The following is a 19528-nucleotide window of genomic DNA, read 5'->3' as shown; positions in this document are numbered from 1 at the left end:
CCTACATTCTACTCACTTTTCCAGATGCCTTCTTTTACTGGGCCCAGTTTCCCTGTATGAATAATTTCTCTATCTTGTGTTTTCCTCCTATATGACTCATTTTCCTCAGGGATTCATGTTATTTTATCTTTTAGGGGGAAAAAATGGGGCTGTAGAAAGAGTAGCATAAAGATAACCTGGATTAAAAAAACAAATGGGTATATATGGAGAGGAAAATTATGGGATAGTCAGTATACTTGCTGGTGCCTGGGAGAGAAGGGTGTTCAGTTTCTCAACAATCCACAAGGGGGCCTCCTTGATGTAAAAATGACAGAGGACAATGGAACTCAAGGGTTCATCACCTTCAGTCGCTGCCCTGCCCCTCCTCATGCTGCTCCAAAGGCCTTCGTCAATTGTATCCATCCCCAAAAGTCAGGGCAGCTCTGTATGCAGAAAGGAGTGAGAGAGACGGAGACAGAGAAAAACTGACAGAACAGGAGAAACACTAAGAAACAAAGAGTCAGATATCAGCAATAGAGAGACCAGCAATGAGAAGAAATGTGAGAGAGAGAGAGAGAGAGAGAGAGAGAGAGAGAGAGAGAGAGAACACAAGTAGACCCCCATCCTTGTCTTTCTGATTAGGGCAGAACTGGAAGCTGGGGAGGGGCGGGAAGGGAAGGGAAGAGAGAGGGGAAGAGAAACTAAAGAAACATTCAGAGAGGCTTTCTCTTCTCATCCTAGTGCTAGGAGGAACAGCCAAGGTTACCTCCTGAATCAAATTCTTCTCTTAGACGCAAGGGGTAAAAAAGTTCAGGAAGAACAAGAATCAAGGTCTTCTACTACTACTCCCACTTCTTAGCTCCCCCCCCATCCCTTTAAATTGTAAACTCCACCCCTCTCAATTCACCCCTTTTGCTCTTTCCTCTGCAGCAAAAGCCCAACTGTCAACATCTGGGCTACAGCTGTCTTCTTTGCTTCCTGGACCCCCCACTCTAGCCGAAATCCCCCCTTTCTCTTTCCTCCAGTGTCTGCTAAATTGGACTGCCAGGCCCTGCACTTCTCCCCTCTTCTCTCACAGGACTCCTGCTGAAACAGGGGCAGCCTGGAGAGGAAGGAGAGGCAGCCCCACCCCGGAGATGCCCAGGGCTCTTGGCAGCAACAACTGGAGCCTTCAGGAGCAGCTGCCAATGACTCATTCACATAAACCCAAAGACACCGGGGCAGAGAACCCAAGAGTTCTGTTCCCCTAGCGGATCCCCATTCCCAAATACTTACAAATGAGGCTCCTGTTCTTTCTTCTTTGGCCTAATAACTTCAAGGAACCATGCCCAGTCCCTACTCTTTCCTGTTCCTCTATTCAATTCTTAGACACTTTCTTTAGATCCTAATATTCTTGGAATCAAATGATTCCAAGTCAGTCCCAGAGTCCATCATTTCTTTAGTTTTCTTTTATTTATAAAAGAAAAAAAAACACCCCTCAACATCTTTATAATTTAAAAACCCCTCTAAGGAATTTGTCAGGTAGGGCCCTTCCCTTTAACCCTTCCTCATTGTCCTCTTCCGATAAATCCCTTTAGAAGGCAAGGCCAGAGTGGGATGTCCCATCTTCAGGGGATGGACTATGACAAATTACTGTTCAAGAGATTGAACAGGTACATTGTGGTCTTCTATCCCAGTCTGGGTATAAAAAGAATAACAAGGAGGACAAGTGTCCTGAAACATTAAATTGTGACAAGAATTGGGAAGAAACAGAAAGATGAAACAAACAAACCAAAAAAAACCTTCAATATGAAGGCAAGCAGATATGGGGTAAGGGTAAAAAAAAAATTTACAGGATAAAAAAAAATGAAGTGGGGTGACAATATCACTTCTAGGAGGATAACAAAACAGCCAGGAAAATGATGTCATGTGCAACGCCAATTTTTCAATTGACTCCCCACCTCCTGTGACATCATTCTGTTTCTGATATCATGAGACTGTTCTTCTGTCCTCTCTTTGGTCTGTTTGGGGTATGTCCCCATAGGGGTGGGAGAAAAGCACCTGAGGAGTCCTGTTCAAGAAGGAGAAGAATCCTTAGAGGTGAGCATGGCTCCCTCCTCTTTCCCAATCACAGGATGGAGAGTAAGAGTTAGGAGAGTGGAGGGGTAGTTTCCTCATTTTTGTTACCTTTCCCTCAAGTGATAACCAGTTCTGAAGGAAAGACTGAGAGATCATAGAAGGGGATATGTGCTCCATGATTTCTTCTTAAACAGTCTCATGTGATTGAATCCCCAAATCTGGTCTCTCCAAACTTCCATCCTCCATGAGTTCAAAGTGCAATCCAGCAAGGTTAAAGATTATGGTGGGACCTCAACTGTGCTGGAGAAGAAAAGGTTAGGAAGCCTGGATTCCTGGAATTGTTCCAGGGATGTGAGCTCCTGAGGAGGAGCAGAAGAAAGAAATCAGTATTGGGGAGCTGGTCCTCCTGCCCCTCCTGGTGTTGCAGGCTTGGCCTGTGAGCGCATATGTTGTACACTTGAAAGTATTTTCTTTTGGTGACCAGCCAGAGTGACGCCAATCCGGAGTAGATCTCTGTGCAAAGAAGGAGTAGAGATCATTAGGTCATTATAGATATTCTTTCAGAAATCCTCATTCTAACTTGTCTAGTAATTTCTCATAAGATCTCAGGATTAGAAGGGACTTCAAAATTTATCTAACCTTTATATGCAAAGAAATCCTCTTTGAACATTAGCAACATATGGCTCTCTAGCCTCTGAGGACTTCTAATCTACCCACTCTCCCTGAAGCAGTCCTTTCCACACCAAGACAGCTCTTCTAATTATTAGGAAGTTTGTTTTTGCATTGAGTTAAAATCTATCCAACTTCCCAGTCATGGCTCCTACTTCTCTATCCTTCGGGGCCAAGCAAAACAAGCTTAATTCCTTTTTTTTTTGGTGACAGATTTTCAAATACTTGAGGATGACTCCCTTATTTATTTAGGCTAAACAACCCCAGTTTCTTCAACAAATCTTTTATGACACCATCTTGAGACCCCACACTATCTGGTTGCCACTTTCTACAATTTTCTAATTTGAGAGTATTCTTTAAAAGTGCTAGCTTCTCACTACATTTATAACTTTTCTTGGGACTGGAAACATCCAAGCAGGTTGACCTGGAAGGAAGGATTTCTACTTAAAGACCTTCAGGGGCAAGAAAACTCACTATCTCCCATTTTACCAAAGATAGCCCCAATTATTAGGAAGTTCTTCCAAGTCTGTCCTTCTTGGAAATCACCATTCTCTTACCCTAATTCTGACTCCTGGGACTAGGCAGAACAAATCAAACTAGAACTTCTTTTACATGACAACCCTTCAAATACATGCAGGCTTCTATCATACCACCTCTCTCACTGAAAGGCTCCTCCTCTTAAGACTAGACATCCCTAACATTCTTTGAATGTCCTGAATTTGAATCCACTCACCATCCTGGTCATCCTCTTCAAAGGACAGATGAAAACAGGGTGAGAAGTAAGGGAAAAGGGAGGCATAAAGGAGGAAAGACAAAAAGAAAAATGAAGATAGGAAAAAAGAAGGTACCTTCAGGGAAGAAATTTAAATAGAATAAAAACAGCTCAAGATAGAAAGGAGGCAGCAGTAAGTAAAAAATTATTAATCATTTAAGGTTACTTCTTCCATGATTCTTAAGTTTCAGATTTTGAGAATTCCCATTCCTCCTTTTTTCTAATCATAGGGTTGCTGGAACTATCAATGTACTTGATTTTATTGATGTCAGATTGTTCCTATAAGGATGCTGTTAAAGCAATTCTCTCTTCAAAAAAGAAAGCTAATACTACATACAATCCCAAAGAACTCTACCCATTCTCTCTGACACTCTTCTGGTTCCCCAAAGCCTCCATTTTCCCATGTCTCCTATAGTTTTCTTCTTAGCACAGGTCTACAACTTACTCTGCCGAAATCTGACTGACCAGCTCAAAGGAGCCAAACCCAGCAGCTGCAAAGCTCTCTTCATATCGACCCATCTTGATTGCCCGAAGCCACTCGCCCACTGAGCCAAAGGCTGAGAAATGAGGCAACCGCTGATCCAAGAGAGGATGTGAGGCCCTGTGGGTCAAAGGAAAGGTGTGGAAGGCTAAGCATTATTAGCATTGGAACTAAGGAAAGAGAAGGGGCAGAGCATAGCACAATAGAATATTACTGAATGGACAGTTCTTGTTAGGCAGACAGAGAACAGTTCCATAAAACATCAGCAAAGCATCTTTCTGGAGGAGAGAGATTCTCCAGTAGTAGTTATGGAGAATGTCTGATGGTAGACCCATAGAAAACTGGAATTCTCACCCTCCATTTTCCCGAGCCACAATTTTGAGGCTGGCTGGATTTCGAATCAGCTTATCAAGGGCACTGACCACCTGGGGGAAGCGGGGTCGTGCATTCCGGTCCTTCTGCCAGCAGTCCAGCATGAGCTGGTGCAAGGAGGTGGGACAGTCTGAGGGTGGGGGCAGTCGGTAGTCTTGCTCAATGGCATTGATGACCTGACAGGTAGAAGGGAAAAACTGGTCAGGAAGTAGTGAGGTCTGATGAGCAGTGGATTTCTAACAAATGAAAATTTGTTAGAGCAGATTCAGGGATGGCAATCGAGCTATATATGACCAACTTATGTGCACTCTGTTTGGGATGGGTATAGCTACGGAAATGCCTCCAATTATCTTTCAACTGTGATTCAGATATAATGCTACTCTTAACCTATACTCCAATCTCTGTTTTCCTCAAGGAAACAGAGCTACATTTGTAGCTATGCAGTTCAATTCCTAGATTTGAATTCTAATTCTGTTACTACTTTTATGACCTTAGGCAAGTATTTTAACTTCTCAGGGGCTCAGTTTACTTACCTCTAAAATGAGAAGGTTGGACTATATAATTGCCAAGATCCTTTTCAGCTCTAAATCTTACCCACCCTACTTCATTTCAGTGGGGAGCACTCTGGAAATTCCCTTCTCTCCCAGCTAAATAATGGTGGATGGCTGGCTGTAGGGTGGAGCAAAATACCACATAGAACATCTCCAAAAGAATCCTGTATTATTTATTTTAGGGCAAGTAAGACATATTCAACGGGAAGACACTGAGAAAGGAGACTTACATCCTGGTTGCTCATGTCCCAATATGGCCGTTCTCCGAATGACATGACCTCCCACATCACAATCCCATAGCTCCAAGCATCACTGGCTGATGTGAATTTCCGGAAGGCAATGGCTTCAGGGGCTGTCCAACGGATAGGGATCTTGCCACCCTAAACAAAAGAATGAGAAGGGCAATGTGAAAAATGGCTCCAACCCTAGCTCTTACTACCTAACCTTGATTTGCTTTTTACAATCCAGTCATTCAACTTCAGTCCCAGGCTTCTTCTTAGAGAAGCAATGTGGAAGAGGTAGGGAAAAAAAAACTGAACTTGGAGTCTGGAAACTTTGGTTAAAATTCTGACTCACATTTGTTCATGTGACACTTCTCTGAGCCTCAGTTTTCTCATATGTAAAATGGAGCTACAAATATTTATACCAGTTATCCTACAGAGATTTTATGAAGAGTTTTATAAACTTTTAAAACACTATAAAATATGAATTGTTACCTGTCACCAAGGTTATCTGCTCCCTAACTCCAATTCCCAACCACATCCACAAAGGCAGCCCATATTCCTTCATTAAGGACCCAAGTGATCTGTTTTCCATCTTCCCAGGTGTCATAGCTCTTAGTCCTTCCCCTGAACCAAAACATCAAATCCTTCAGTCTCTGGCCCCAAATTTTTTCCTCGGTTTTCATTCCCTCCCCTTGTCTTAAATACTCAGGCATTCCATCTCCCTTAACTCTTCTACTTACCAAGGAGCTGGTGTAGGTGGGGTCAGAAGAGTTTTCTTCCAGGAATCGGGAAAGACCAAAGTCAGAAACTTTGCAGACCAAGTTGCTGTTGACCAGAATGTTTCGAGCAGCTAGGTCTCGATGCACATAGCTCATTTCAGCTAAGTAACGCATGCCTGAGGCAATACCCCGAAGCATGCCCACCAGCTGGATGGCAGTGAATTGTCCATCATTAAGCTGACAAGTGGAAGGGGGATATTGGGAAAGGAAGAAATAAAACAAGAGAGCAGTAGATCAGAGAAAGCAAGAGAATTTGACAAGATACCCAACCTATCAGTCCTCATTCTTGGAAGGCACTCATTCCTTTATCCTGCAAATCCATGTTCCCCTCAAATTCCTTTGGGACCCACTTCAAAATCCATTTCATTTAGGAATCTTTCTCAAGTTGATTTCAGGCTGATCCTTTTCTTATTCTTATTTCTTTTCAACTTCTATTTTGTTGCTTAGTTCCAGACTTGTACAATATATTATTAATATGAAAATAGGGGAATGTCTTAGATTTGAAGCCAAAGGGGTTTGGTCACTTAATCACATGGAGCTTCAGTTTCCTCATCCAAGAAGGGATTGGACTGATCCTCTAAGTATGTGTACTCTGTCTCCTTAGGATTTATAATCTTTAACAAACAGAGACTATTTTTTCTATTTCTTGTCTATCCCTTAGTACATATTCTGTACCCAACAGATAATAAATATATCTGCTAACTGCTCACTCTGTTAAAGGTTCTTCTTTATATAGAGAGAGTCTTACAACAGTTTTAAGTTTAATAAGTTTTATTAATAAGCTTTATTAACTTTAAGAAGCTATTAAAGCCTAAACTGCACTAAAATTTTTGGGATAACCCCAGATACTACTGACCTAGCAAGTTTTTTTTTCCTTTGTGCTGACAGATTTGCATGGATCCAATTATACTATAATTCAGGATATTTTGTAGCCGATATTAAGGTTGGTCTGGGCCTTGCTACTACCTGAGCATTTGTAAAAGAGTTAACAGATAGAAGGATGTAGTTTGTGATCAAAAAATAAGACAAACAAGGGACTCAAATCCTGACTCTGACCTCAATACTAATAGTCTTGAACTTCTAAACTGAAGAGTTATCTAACAACACATCTTCTGTCATTCAGCCAGGAGGTTGGAGCACGGTCACAACAGTCTCCTGCAGCTGGAGTTGGGGTGGAGCAAGAAATAACATGAGATCTCTTTCAAATGTGATGGTTTTCTGCAAATCATTTAACACAGTACCTGGCACATGGTGGGAGCTTAAAAAAAATTTTTATTTCCTCTTTTTCATCCCTGAACTGATATACATAATAGGGTAATAGTATGAATTCTGGGATAAACACATAAGCCTTCCTTAATCTTTGCTAAAGGAATAGGAAAAGGGGAAGGAAACTATGGCGTGGGGGGGGGGGGGGAGAGGAAGGAGGAGGAGGAGGGGAGGCACGGAACAGGAGAGGAAAGAAGGCTCTACTACTTACTATCTGTGTCACCTTGGACAAGCATTCCCTTCTTTGTATCTCAGTTTCTTCATCTGTGAAATGAGCAAGTTGAACTACAGGCTCTCTAAAGTCCTTTACAACTATAATTCTAGGATCTCATGATTTTAGGGGAATGAGGTGGGAGGGATGTGGGAAGCCAGAAATGAAAGAAAGGAAGCACCAGCCATTTTAACTTTCATGTTTCAAAGAACAAAGAGATACCCTATTCTGGTTCAGGAGAAAATGCTGGGAGGCTATGAGAAGAAGGACTTACCCGAAGAAAGGAGTCCAGTGCCCCATTCTCCATGAATTCGGTTAGAATCATGACAGGTACACTATTGGTAACCACACCTTCTAGTCGAATGATATTGGGATGTTCAAACTGGCCCATAATTGAAGCCTCACTCAAGAACTCCCTTCTTTGTCGCTCTGTATAACCACCTTTTAGGGTCTTGATGGCCACATAACTTTCCTTCTTTCCAGGGGTTTTCAGCCGTCCTCTACACACTTCTCCAAATTCTCCTAAGAAAAAGGAAGCTAGGTGTCTCATTTTCCTTACCATTGAGGGTCTTGCCTTCCTTTACACAACCCTTGGCTTTTTCTAGTTCCAGTTATAGAATTCATCTAGCCTTAGTCCCACAGTATAGCGATCACTCTACTATTTTCCCCACTCCATGAACAAATGCCCAAGGATCCTGTACCCTGAACTTTTGTCTTTCTTACCTGCTCCAATCACTTCCTCGATTTTGACATAGGATACATCAATCTCCTTTGCAAATTCTCTCACAGCTTCATTAGGATCTTCATAAGTGAAGGGATCAATGTAGACTTTTGTGCCTTGGAAGTAATATGGGAAGCCATCAGTAAGGAATATATTTACTCAACTGTTTCCTGCTAATACTCTTGTAACAGTATCACAGAATTATAGGCTTTAGACCTGATAGAAACTACTGGTTCAACCTGTATTGAAAGTGAGGTCCAGAAAGTATAACTGATTTACCCAGGGATGCATAGGTAAGTAATAGAGACAAAATCTGAATTTGATTCTAAATTCTTTCCAACAATACATAATGTTTCCAGGACTCCAGATATCCTCTCCAACAACTCACTACCTACTCCATTCCCCCCCCCCCCAAAAAAAAAAAAAAAAATTCCAATCTCCTTCCCAAGCCAGGGCCCAGAATTCAGGTATCTAATTATATCATGCACACACCATGCCCGATGAGATACTGTCCATGCTTGTCTGAATATTCAGCGTCCCTTCCAGTGCTCTGTTTCCTGCAGTTAATGCAAAGAGGCAGACAGATCAAGACTTGGGTTTATCTCTCTCAGTTTCTCATGGATGGAGAAAGGGGGATCAAAGGAACTCCATATAAAATTCTTGTTCTCTTTCCCACTCACCAGGAATGTCTCTGATTTGCCCTGGATCCAGGGGACAACTGATTGTCTTAGGGTATGGGATGGGAACTGCAGTTGTTACCTGAGGCAGAGAACTGCGATGACAATGACCACTAGAATCAGAATAACCCCCACGGCTGCTGTGCCCGAGATCAGTGCCAGCTGGTCCCTCCAGGTTTCATTCTCTATTTTCAGAGAGAACAAGTTTGGGAAGTCAGAATGGGCAGGATCCTTGGAAGAATGGTATGGAAGGAATATTTGGCTTATTGACCTTTCTTTTCCTCCTTCCCCCTCCCCGATACTGAACTAGAGAAGGGAAGTGGTTATGAGTTTGATGATCAGTGCAACTTACCTTCAAAGTTTTTCACACAATACGACTGTGGAGTAAGGAAACAAGACTGAAAAGGACAGAAACAGAGCAAGAAATCTGAGATGGAAAACAAACATGGAGGTAGATTAGAAGGAAAATTGACTGCCAGAGGGAAGTGATAATGTAAATGGGAAGGGAGAGGCCCACCATAAGAGATAATAATTCAGAGTTCAGGAAACCTTCTTCCCACTCTATTTCTGACCCCTATATAACTCTCTTACCATCCAGTTTGGTTTGGCTGTCATGCTCATGACCAAAGGGCCCATAGCCAGCCTCAGAGCGTGCCCGAATTTGGATAAGGTAATTAGTCCCCCTCTTCAGCCCTTGCAGCTCTGCTTGGTTTTCTGATGTCTTTAGGAAGCGTACCCCACTTGGTCCTTCCACACCCTGTCCTCAGTGAGGGAGAGAAAGGATAGTGAGTTAGGACTTAAGGTTCTTCATTTAATCCCCTGCTTCAGCTTCCAACTCTCTCCCCACTAAATCACATCCCTTCCACTGATGGTATCTCTTAAGTATTCTTTACTGTTTATGCATAATTGAACAACTTGTTTGATAAGTGGTATCTTATACCTGCCTTAAAAAGAGTGAGGAGTTTGTATCTTCTATATCTGTCACCCCTTCCTTACTCCACAAAGGAAACTCAGCCAATGATTGACTCTGTCTTTAAAATACAGGGATCTAACCCTGGAGTCTTCCATCCTGCCTTGAGGACTTCAATATTTGAGCAATTCTCACCTTCTCATGGTACTTGACCTCATAATCCAGCACAGCCCCATTGGATGGATGAGGAATGGACCAAGTCAGGCTTAAGCTGCTGGGGGATGCTCTTGTCACCTGGATATCTGATACTGGAGGTGGTACTGGAGAGAGATAGGTCAGGCAAGTTAGGGTTCTTCCTCACTCCAAACTTGTCCCTAACCTGCCAAGAAATTTCTTTGCCCTTGACAATCTTTTCAGTCTCCCCCTTATTCCTATAATCTCCTTCCTCAGCTCTGCCTAGTGATCTACCTTAAGATTTCTCTTCTGTGTCCTCCAGCCCCAGACCAATCTTGAGTACCTTTGCTCTCCTTTTTTCCCTTACAGTCTCAACTCAACTAGACTTTTCTAGTCTCCTAGTACCTCATCTTATTTGTCCCAGTTCATCATTCTTCTATTGCTAGTTTCCCACATCTCTCCTGAGTCCTTTGTGTTCCCTACTGCTTTCTTATTCCTATTCTTTAGTCACTAACTCCCCAATCTTACCTTCGCGGTCTGTGGTGACATTGACAGCTTCCACTGGAATCGGCCCAAGGGCCACAGAGGACACCCCATTGATGGCCATGACCTCAAAGGCATAGGTAAAGTCAGGACGAAGCCCTTGAATCCCTACCCAGGGATCAGCCAGGTTGTCAGGACCTGGATCAAAGGTCAGATCTCTTCCACATGGTACACAAGAGCCTCGTGGATGGCATTCATGGCAACGAAGGGCATAAGTCAGATCCCCTCGGCCTCCTGATTCAAGTGGAGCACTCCATTCCAAGCGGAGAGATGAGCCATTGAGACGGGCCACTACACTTCGTGGGGCTGAGGGAGGCGCTAAGAGAAATGGGGAAGACAGACACAGAAAAATAATGACAGAAGACAAAAGGTAAAAGCGAGAGGGACAAAGAAATAGACAACTCACAGAGACATAGAGGAACAGAGTGGAAAATACACACATATAAAAAAGAAGGAAGGAAAGACGGAAGGAAGGAAGAAAGGAAGGAAGGAAGGAAGAAAGGACAAAAAGAGTCAGTGTGTTTTCTTATGAAGCACAAATCCATAAATAGTAATTGCTTAATAAATTTTGGTTAAGTTGAACTGAATGAAACTATAGGTGGTGTGTTGCTCGATTTTTTGTTTGAGGGATAAGATGTTTGAATCCTAAAGAGATCTATTAGAGATCAGCTTGTTCAAATACCCTCACCACCTCCACCTAATTCTGGGCCCTGGTTACTTACTAGTACAAGGAGCTCCCAGGGGGTCTTTGGGGGCACGAAAGTAGCCAATTCGGCATTGGCAAATGGTGGATCCAAAGGAGTTGGATTGGCTATTAGCTGGGCAGAGCTGACATGACCCCTCTCCTGCAAGAGGCTTGAAGGCTCCCTGCATACAGGCTGTGAAAGATAAGTGACTAATCACCAAAAACATTTTCCACTCCTCAATATATTCACCTGATTCCAAAATTTCATGAATTAAATTTCACAGGAGGAAAGACATTTTCTTATAAAGGAAAAAAAAAACCATATAGATTTTAAAAAAGAAAAAAAAGGAGTCAAAAGTTATATTGAATAAGTCAGGCACATGAGGCTTTTGTGTCTTCACACCAACCCTGGCCAAGCTCTGATAAAATTCTTAATGCTTAAATTAAAGTTCTCAGATTCAGGAAAAGGGATGTAAAAATGTAGTTGAGGCTTTAGTGGAGGCTAAAATGGAGAAGGGAGACAGCAAATGAAGATCAGAGGTGACTTAAGAGTCATAACATTTGAATCTGGTCTCTTAAAAGTTGTATGACCCTGGGCTTGTTGAGACTTGCTGAATCTTAGCTTCGTTATCTATAAAATAAAGACGATGTTGGCACCTATTCTGAGTGCTGCGGTGAAGATCAATTGAGAGAATATATATAAGGTGCTTTGTAAACCTTAACATGTTATATAAATGTATTATTGTAATTATTGCATTTATATGTGATTATGGTTGATGAAAACATTGGAAACTCTCAAAGAAGGGGAATTGTATTCTGTTTTTCTCATGGAATACATCCTGAAAAGAAAGCCTAGAAAACCTGAGAGAGGAAGATCATTAGCTAAAGAAAGAGAAGAACTATAGGAACTAAGAGGGAAGAATTCTGGGAGTTCTAGAGTCCTGGAATAGTAGAGATTGCAGAGGCTTCAGAAATCACAACCAATCACTTTATAGATGAGAAAGTAACTTCCCTAGGATCCTATAGCTAATAAATGGCATATCTAGGACTCAAAACATAAGTCTAATTCTCCACACTATACTGTACTGCCTTCCTATGTGAAGCAAGGGGTTGGGATGAGGAATATATGGAAGCAACTCTCACCTCGGCATTTAGTGTTCTCTTCAACTGCTTCATAACCTGCAGCACACATACATCCAGTTACTGGTTGCTCTGCCCACTGGCCATCTTCCCGGCAATACAGACTAGGACCAGGGCCAGAAGCTGGGACAGCATCTGCCACACAGCTCCCAGCTACAGGTACCACTAGTTCATGAGGCACAGTCTCAGGAAAGTGGGTCAGGTTGACAGTCAGCTGGGAACATTTCTTATAGAAGAGGTGGAGAGATAACAAAGCCATGCAGGCACCCTGGTCTTGAAAGGCCAAGTAGAAACCAGCCTTGGTGAGAGGGCCCAGTCTCAGGGTCTTCACATTCACTTTCCCAGTTGCCTCACTCCCTGGACGCTTGCGAGTCAGGTGCTCTGCTGCAACTGTGTCCACCTATTTTGTGGGGGGAGGCAATGTTTATATCTGTCATTGTTTTCTAGGACCCACGTATACTGCCAAAGGCTCATTTCTTCTCTAACTTCTCCCTAGGACCCCATGCTTCTTCTGGAGCCCAAGTCCTGGTCTCTCCCTTCTCCACTGTTTTCCTCCCATATCCTTTCTAAGCTCTAGCTTTATCTTCACTAGTCCCTTCACTTAGCCCCTCCAATCTAAGGCTTTGTTCCCCTCCAAGGCATTCCATTTCCTTAGTCCCCTAGTTCTTCACTAAATAAGAAATGGAAGATTTGCTCATTTTATACAATCCCAGCCCTCTCCCCAATTCCCTATTGCCAGATGGCTCCTCGACCTTTATGGATCAGTGCTCCAGGATCTAGATACCTTGATGTAGGGGTTCTCCATCCAAGAAGGGGAGAGGGCAGTGGCAGTGTCAGCATCGCTCTCGTAGTAGAAAACAGTGAACGTCTCCTTGCAAGCACGCCCAGCGCGGGGCAAGGACAGGCATTCCAACATGGTAAACCGTAAGGTGGCGTAGACCGTCCTCGCCCCCTGCCGGGGCACCCAGCCTGTGCGAAGCCAGTGGGGCTGCCCAGGGGGCCGCTGCATGTCACAGACTTCATACGTCCGAACGCTGTGCTGCTCCTCGTCCAGCCCGCTCAGCTCTTCCCACTGTTCAGGGAAGAGAGGTGATGAGAATAGGGGAAAGGGAAGGGGACGAGGAGGAAGAACTTGGCTTCTCCTTGGTAGGTCAAAGATCCACGCACAGGAAGATGGGATAGAAGCTGGTTCTTGTATAAGAGTAAGAGGGTCAAGGCTCAACAACTGCAATTTCAGGGAAGCCAAAGTGTCAGCTGGGAGAGGAGAGATTTGATGGTTCCTTTCCCTCTAGCCAAAGGACTAGGACAGGGAGACTAAAGCTTAAGTGAGGGATACTTAGAGGTTTGAGGGGTTAGGATCTGTCGTTATTCTCTAAATTTTCCTCTCCCTCTGAACTCCATGACCCCTTCTTCCAAGCATCTATCAAGTCAAGTCAAAAAATGTTTATTGTGTCTTCTATGGGGCAAGTGTTGTGCTAAGCTTTCAGGATAAAAAGAAAGCCAAAAAGTGGTCTTTTATTTCAAGTAGCTCTTAGTCTAATGAGACAGCATGAAGATGTCCATGTACAAATAAGAAATATTCAGGACAAATTGAAGATATTGTTATCAGAAGGAAGGCACTACCATTAAGAGGAGAATCCAGAAAGGCTTCCTGAAGAAGGTGAGATTTTAACTGAGACTTGAAGAAAGCCAGGGAAGCCAGAAGGTGAGGAGAAAGAGCATTCCAGGGAAAGGGACAGCCAGGAAAAATTCCAAGGTCAAGAGATGTGTGAGGAAGCCTGTATCAATGGATCACAGAGTATATGGAAGGGAGGTATAAGGCACCAGAAAACAAAACAAACAAACAAACAAAAAAATACAAAGGGGCCAAGTTATTAGGGGTGCTAAAAGCCAAAGAGGATTTTATATTTGATCCTAATGGTCATAAGAATCTATTGAAGTTGATTTAATAGCTGATACAATTAGACCTGTAGATAAAGTAACAGATCTGGAGTCAGGAAAATCAATCAAAAGGTTATTGAAATAGTTCAGGTGTGATATGATGACGGTCTATCCTGTGATCAGAATGACAACTATGTGAGTGCAAAGAAAGGAATGTATACAAGAAATTCTGGGAAGAGAAAATCAATAAGACATGGGAAGGGAGGGCTGGAATTGGAAATGGGGGAAAGGGACAAGATAGGAGAGATGGATGAGTTGGATATGACATCTCAGCTCTGAGATTGGAAGCCTCATTGAACTAGGTTTAAATTTGGACATGCTGAGTGTGATGTATGGCCCTACACCTAACTAGAGATATACAATAGACAATTGGAGGTGTAAGACTGGATGGTCAGGATAGAGGTTAGGGATGGACAGATCTGAAAATCATTTGCATAGAAAGAGGGTAACATGAGAGAAGGTGAGACCACCAATTAAAAGAGCACAGAGGCAGAAGAGAAAAGGACACTTTTTCCATCTTCTTCCATGTCTCAGGCCCTGGCTCTTACCTGTCCTTCCACCTGAGGATAGGTAACCCACTTTAGATCTGCTGTTTCCAGTTTTGTGTTCAGGAGGGTCTCTAGGAAAGACAGAAAGGCAAAATAAAGATCAAGGAATTGGGGGAACAAGAAAGATAGACTCACTTATCTCTGATCTGTGAGGGTAAAGATTGTGAGGGAGATGAAACCTCACAATTCTGATTTAATAAAGTTTTATTGGACAAAGGAAAAGAAGTTCCAGAAGTGGAGGGTGGGAGTTAATCCTATTTCTTTTCCTCTCAGCCTCTGGTCTTTTCTCTCTGACTGTCAGCTCCACCCCTAACAGCTGGCAAATACCTGTTCACCCCCTAAGGGGTTCCCAAGATCCTGGCCTTCTTTCCTACATATAGGATCATGAATGAGAGCCTTCATGTCTAGAAAGTAGCAGATTAAGGACTATCAAGCACCCTTTACCCAACCTCACCAGTAAAATGTAACTCTTTGAGACTGGGCAAGGTCTATCATCTAAAAAAAATCTTTTAAACATATTACTTATGTCTAGCACAAGATGCTTAACAAATGTTTGTTGAATTTAGTTAAATCAAACTGATTCACTGACCCATAAGACACTCCCTTGTAGGGCAAAGGGTTGATGAAAATGCAACATCCCCCTCCTTCTTCTTTCAGGATCCAAGTTCCACCTTCACAGTCTCCATTTCTCTCTCCTCAGCTCCCACTCCCCCTCCCAAGACATAGACATTCCATCTTTCAGACAGTAGTTCTTCCCTTTCAGTTTCTGCTTCCCCACTGGGACCTGCCTCCCTTCCCCCAAGTCCCTTTCCCCATCAGGATCAACGCTCATTTTCCAAGTAGAGCCTAGACGCTTGGGTTTCACACCCTGGTTCCCCTATTGGGGCCTCACATCTGGATCTGGTTATGGGAAGGAAAAGGGGAGGAGATGAGGAAAGCCCCCCTTTCCCCACACACACACACCTGGCTTTGCTTCTGCAGCCAGGAGGAGAGGTGGAGCTGGCGGAAGGAGAAGATTAAGAGAAACTGCAGAGCCCTAGGCTGGGGAGGGGAGGGAGGAAAGGTAGGGGAGGGAAATCCCCTTTGAATTTCTTGGCTAGTTAGGGCAAAGTGCTTCCCCAAGGCCCAAGGAAGAGAGTCGAGGGTCCAGAGGATAGCTAAGCAATTGAGGGGCAAGCCATCTGAGTGCAGGAAGGGGGGACAGGAAGGACAGAAAAGGTGAATGAGATAGTCTCTTCCTTTCATCCAACTCTTCCTACAAAAGAAAAGGATTTCTCTCCCTGGCTCTGAGCTACTTGGGAGCCCCGCCATCCTAAGGGGAAGCCGCCTAGCAACCCTCCAGGGGTGGCTGGAATATTAGAGAAAGCTGGGGACAGGTTCTGGGAAGTGGATTGGAGGAAGGTAGAGGTCTCCTCCCTCCATTGTTCCCTTGGAAAACTTTTTCCTGTCTAATTTATACATCATCTCTGTCAGTAATTTTCTCTATCTTTTTCAGTGTATTTCATCTCTAACAGAATCTCTATATACCTCAGCCTTTCTTGAATCTCAGCCTCTCTTGAATCTGTCATTTCTGTGTCCCTTTTCATGATTCTTTCTCTTCCATTCTGCTGCCCTTTCCTAGTCTCATTTCTCTCTTTCAACCTTCCTATTCCCCTCATGCTGTGTATCCCTTTTCACCTACAATCTGACAACGGTTTCCTTCTGTTTCATTCTTCTAGTTCTTCAATCCTTTTTTTCTTCTCTCTCTCTCTCTCTCTCTCTCTCTCTCTCTCTCTCTCTCTCTCTCTCTCTCTTTCTCTCTCCCTCACCCCCATTTTCCCCATTAAGTCTTTTTCTCTCACTATCTTATTCCTCAGTTTTTTCTAGCCTGGAGAGTTTCTCTTCTCTCCTCACACTTTTTTGGGGGCCTCCACTTCTCTTTGATGCATAGCCTAGTGCTCTGCGTTGCTCAGCCCTGAGAAAAGTCAGGATTTTCCAAATACCTTTGATTCTTCCCCTTTACCTTCTCCATGGCCCACTCCCCAGAGAACCCCTTTGATTCCAGACAGTGAAAAGCGGGGGAGAGCTCAATGAAAGAGATCAAGGCAATAGAAGGGGATTTACAGAACTCTTTGCCTCCCCCCTACAAAAGAATGGGGGGTGTGAGGCAGCCTAAAAGACAAACACATTTGAAAAATGAGGGGGGAGAAAAGCTTACAGGATAACAGGAGCTGGTGCTTGGGTGGCAGAGCCAGTTAGCAAGAGTTTGTTAAGCTGGGGGTGAGGACTGGGATAGGATCTATAGTAGATTTTTGGGTGCCAAAACTTGATTCACCAATCTTTGGTATTCTTTGGTGATATGCAAAATAACCCTGAGAAAGGTATCAGTATAGAGGAAGAATTCTAGTCAAATCTTCATTTGAGAGTTAAATTGTTTATAGAAACCTTAATCAGTTTGAATGTGGATAGAATAGAAATATTTTGGGATGCTTTGAAGCAGTATGTGGAAAAGAGTGAAGTTTTGGGGCCTAGAAATCGGGGAGCAGATGCATTTTGGGGGGTGATCCTGAAATGAAGAATTACTGAAGGCATTAGCTGGACTAGTAGTGGTGGTAAGGTGTAATCCATTGGCAAATGTTTCATTTGAGGACGGTTAGGCATTCAGGAGGAAGGACAATATTAGTTTGGGGGCATGTACAGCAAACATAGGAGAAACCGAAGGGAAGAGTTTGGGGGAAAGTTTAAACTGTTAGGTGGAAAGTAGTGGGGGAAGAAATTAAGCAGCTTGGGAGGAAATTTTGAAGTCCAGGAGAAGAGTAGGATGAGTTGAGGTGGGGAAAAATCCCAGGACAGGGATTCAACTCCCTCTTCTTTGCAAACAAAAGAAAAATCCACTTCCCTGCTGGGCAGCCTACTCTCTCTCCCCCCCCCATCCCCCTTTCTATTCCCCTTTTTCCATCCACAGTCTCCAATCCAGATCCTTTCCCCCAGCCGGAGGACAGAAAGGCAGTGGAGGGGGTGAGGAAAGAATCAAGCTCTCATCTCCAAGGCCAAACTCAAACCCTCTGGAAATTAGGAAGGGAAAGTTTCCCCAAACTCACCCACCTTCTAGTGCAGAAGCCAGGGACGCCCAGCAGAGTAGCGCTCGAAACTCCATGGCGCCACCTGGTTCCCAATTAGATCCGAGGTTGGGGGGCGCGAGCCCCCCCAGATCTGAAACCCTCTGATTAGGAGCACAATTCTTGCCCCTCGCACCGCTTTCTTTTGCTCGCAGTCCTTTTAGTCCCCCACCATACAGGGGGAGGCGCAAGGATCCAGAAGACGCCCTAGATCAAAGCTCCAAGTGTTTTTTGCTTCTCCTCCCGAGATATGGTATAGTCTATCCTCTCTGAAAGTTTAATCCAGAAAGTATGGAGACCATAAGATTATCATAAATTGGGGCACAATTAGAGAAGTAGCGCTGGAGTTGGGGGATCTCTCTGGATTCTCGGGATCCCGCCCTGGTTGGGGGCGGGGTGCTGAGTCCGATCTGGGGGCCTCCCCTGGCAGAGTTGGGGTGCACCTAGGTGTCCCTACCCCTTCTCTCCAATCACTTTGCCACCACTGGGCCCCCAGTGTCCGCTCCCGCCAGCGAGGGAGGGAGCAAAAAGAGAGAGGGGAGAAGCAGTAAAATGGGGCCTGAACCGGGGAAGGGGCTGGGACTGGTACTGGGGCCGGGGCCAGCGCCAGGGTTATGGAGAGAGGGAGAGAGGAGGGACTGACGACCAAGAGAAGAGCCGACTGGCTGGGCAGGGCCCCCGGGGAGAGAAGGGGCCGGACTGCCCGGATTGGAGTCCGCTGATTACTGAATAATTCATGAGGAGAGTAGAGTAGGGAATTAAAGAGGGTGGGGGAGTGGGGGAGGAGCCGGGAAGTTGGGAGAAAGTTTGGAGAAGAGGAAGGAGGGGAGAGAGAGAGAGAGAGGGAAAGGGGAAAGCAGGGAAGAGGGATCCACTGTGTTGTAAAAGAGGCAAAAACACAGACTCCCTGATAGAGGTAAAGAAATCCGGAGAGTGTATAGGGAGGCAAGAAGATTACACAAAATGCTGTTAAACACACCGAGTTATGTACAAGCATTCACAGAAATCCATGCAATGAAGAAAATATACAAAGAAAAATAGACCCATTGCCATCTATATAAATCTAAGAGTCTAGTGGTCTCAAATGTTCATTATCCTGTCATACTTGGGCAAATATTTGGTTGGGTTGCTTGAGGACAAAACTGATTAGAAGAGAGTGGAAATGGAAAACTGCCATATACCTACGGCAGAAAATTGAAATTGGTCTTATGTAGGCTGAGAGAGTTTGTTCATGTATGTATTCATTCAAAAAAATTTTATTTGGTATTTATTATGCTAAAGAAATCATACATCAGGAATTGAAACAAAGAGTTGGGAAAGTAGGGAACTGAAAAGTGAAAGGCAGGAGGTTCTTCTCTCACTTCCCTCACCCCACACCCTCTCTCCCACCATGTGTAGCAGTGAAACATAGACAAAAGGGAACTGAGTAGGATATCCAGTAGAGGAATTTCCAATCTCTTACCCTGCCTCTCCATCCCACTCTTCCTAACTGTAGGAAACTACCCCCTTTCCCAAGCTCTGACCCTTGGGGGGAGTGTCACCATAGCTACTTCCTCTGTCTTTCCTGAAGCTGTTTCCTGTCTGGCTCCTGGGGGCCCTTGGGACCTCCTTGGGAGGGGTCCTTCCTCTCACTACCCCACCCCTCTAATCTGTTCTGCTAGAAAAATGGGGAGGAGTTAGAAGGGCCCCTCTCCCCCCCCCCCCATTTCAGCTATTCCTTTTCTTACTC

General features: G+C 44.1%; 1 protein-coding gene across 2 annotated transcripts; it reads right to left on the bottom strand.

Annotated features, from left to right (window-relative positions):
- Positions 1–1412: 1412 nt before the first annotated feature.
- EPHB4 (EPH receptor B4) lies at positions 1413–18467 on the bottom strand. Of its 2 annotated transcripts, XM_051995975.1 has the most exons (17): positions 17786–18465; positions 14702–14772; positions 12997–13284; positions 12216–12612; positions 11110–11265; positions 10373–10705; positions 9866–9990; positions 9352–9517; positions 8843–8945; positions 8576–8640; positions 8086–8199; positions 7637–7884; positions 5847–6062; positions 5113–5262; positions 4314–4507; positions 3924–4079; positions 1413–2550 (listed from the first exon to the last, which is right to left on the bottom strand). In XM_051995975.1, exons 1-17 carry the CDS (start codon positions 17835–17837, stop codon positions 2421–2423), a joined length of 2964 nt encoding a protein of 987 aa, XP_051851935.1. In that variant the 5' UTR covers positions 17838–18465; the 3' UTR covers positions 1413–2420. The 2 variants fall into 2 exon arrangements, with proteins under 2 accessions (XP_051851935.1, XP_051851936.1); XM_051995976.1 differs by lacking the exon at positions 3924–4079 and having other exon boundaries at positions 17786–18467.
- Between the last annotated feature and the right edge of the window lie 1061 nt (positions 18468–19528).

Source organism: Antechinus flavipes, chromosome 4 (genome assembly GCF_016432865.1).
Source record: "Antechinus flavipes isolate AdamAnt ecotype Samford, QLD, Australia chromosome 4, AdamAnt_v2, whole genome shotgun sequence".
NCBI lineage: Eukaryota > Metazoa > Chordata > Mammalia > Dasyuromorphia > Dasyuridae > Antechinus > Antechinus flavipes.
Note: the sequence above shows the minus strand (reverse complement) of the source record. Positions and strands in the feature narration are given on the sequence as shown.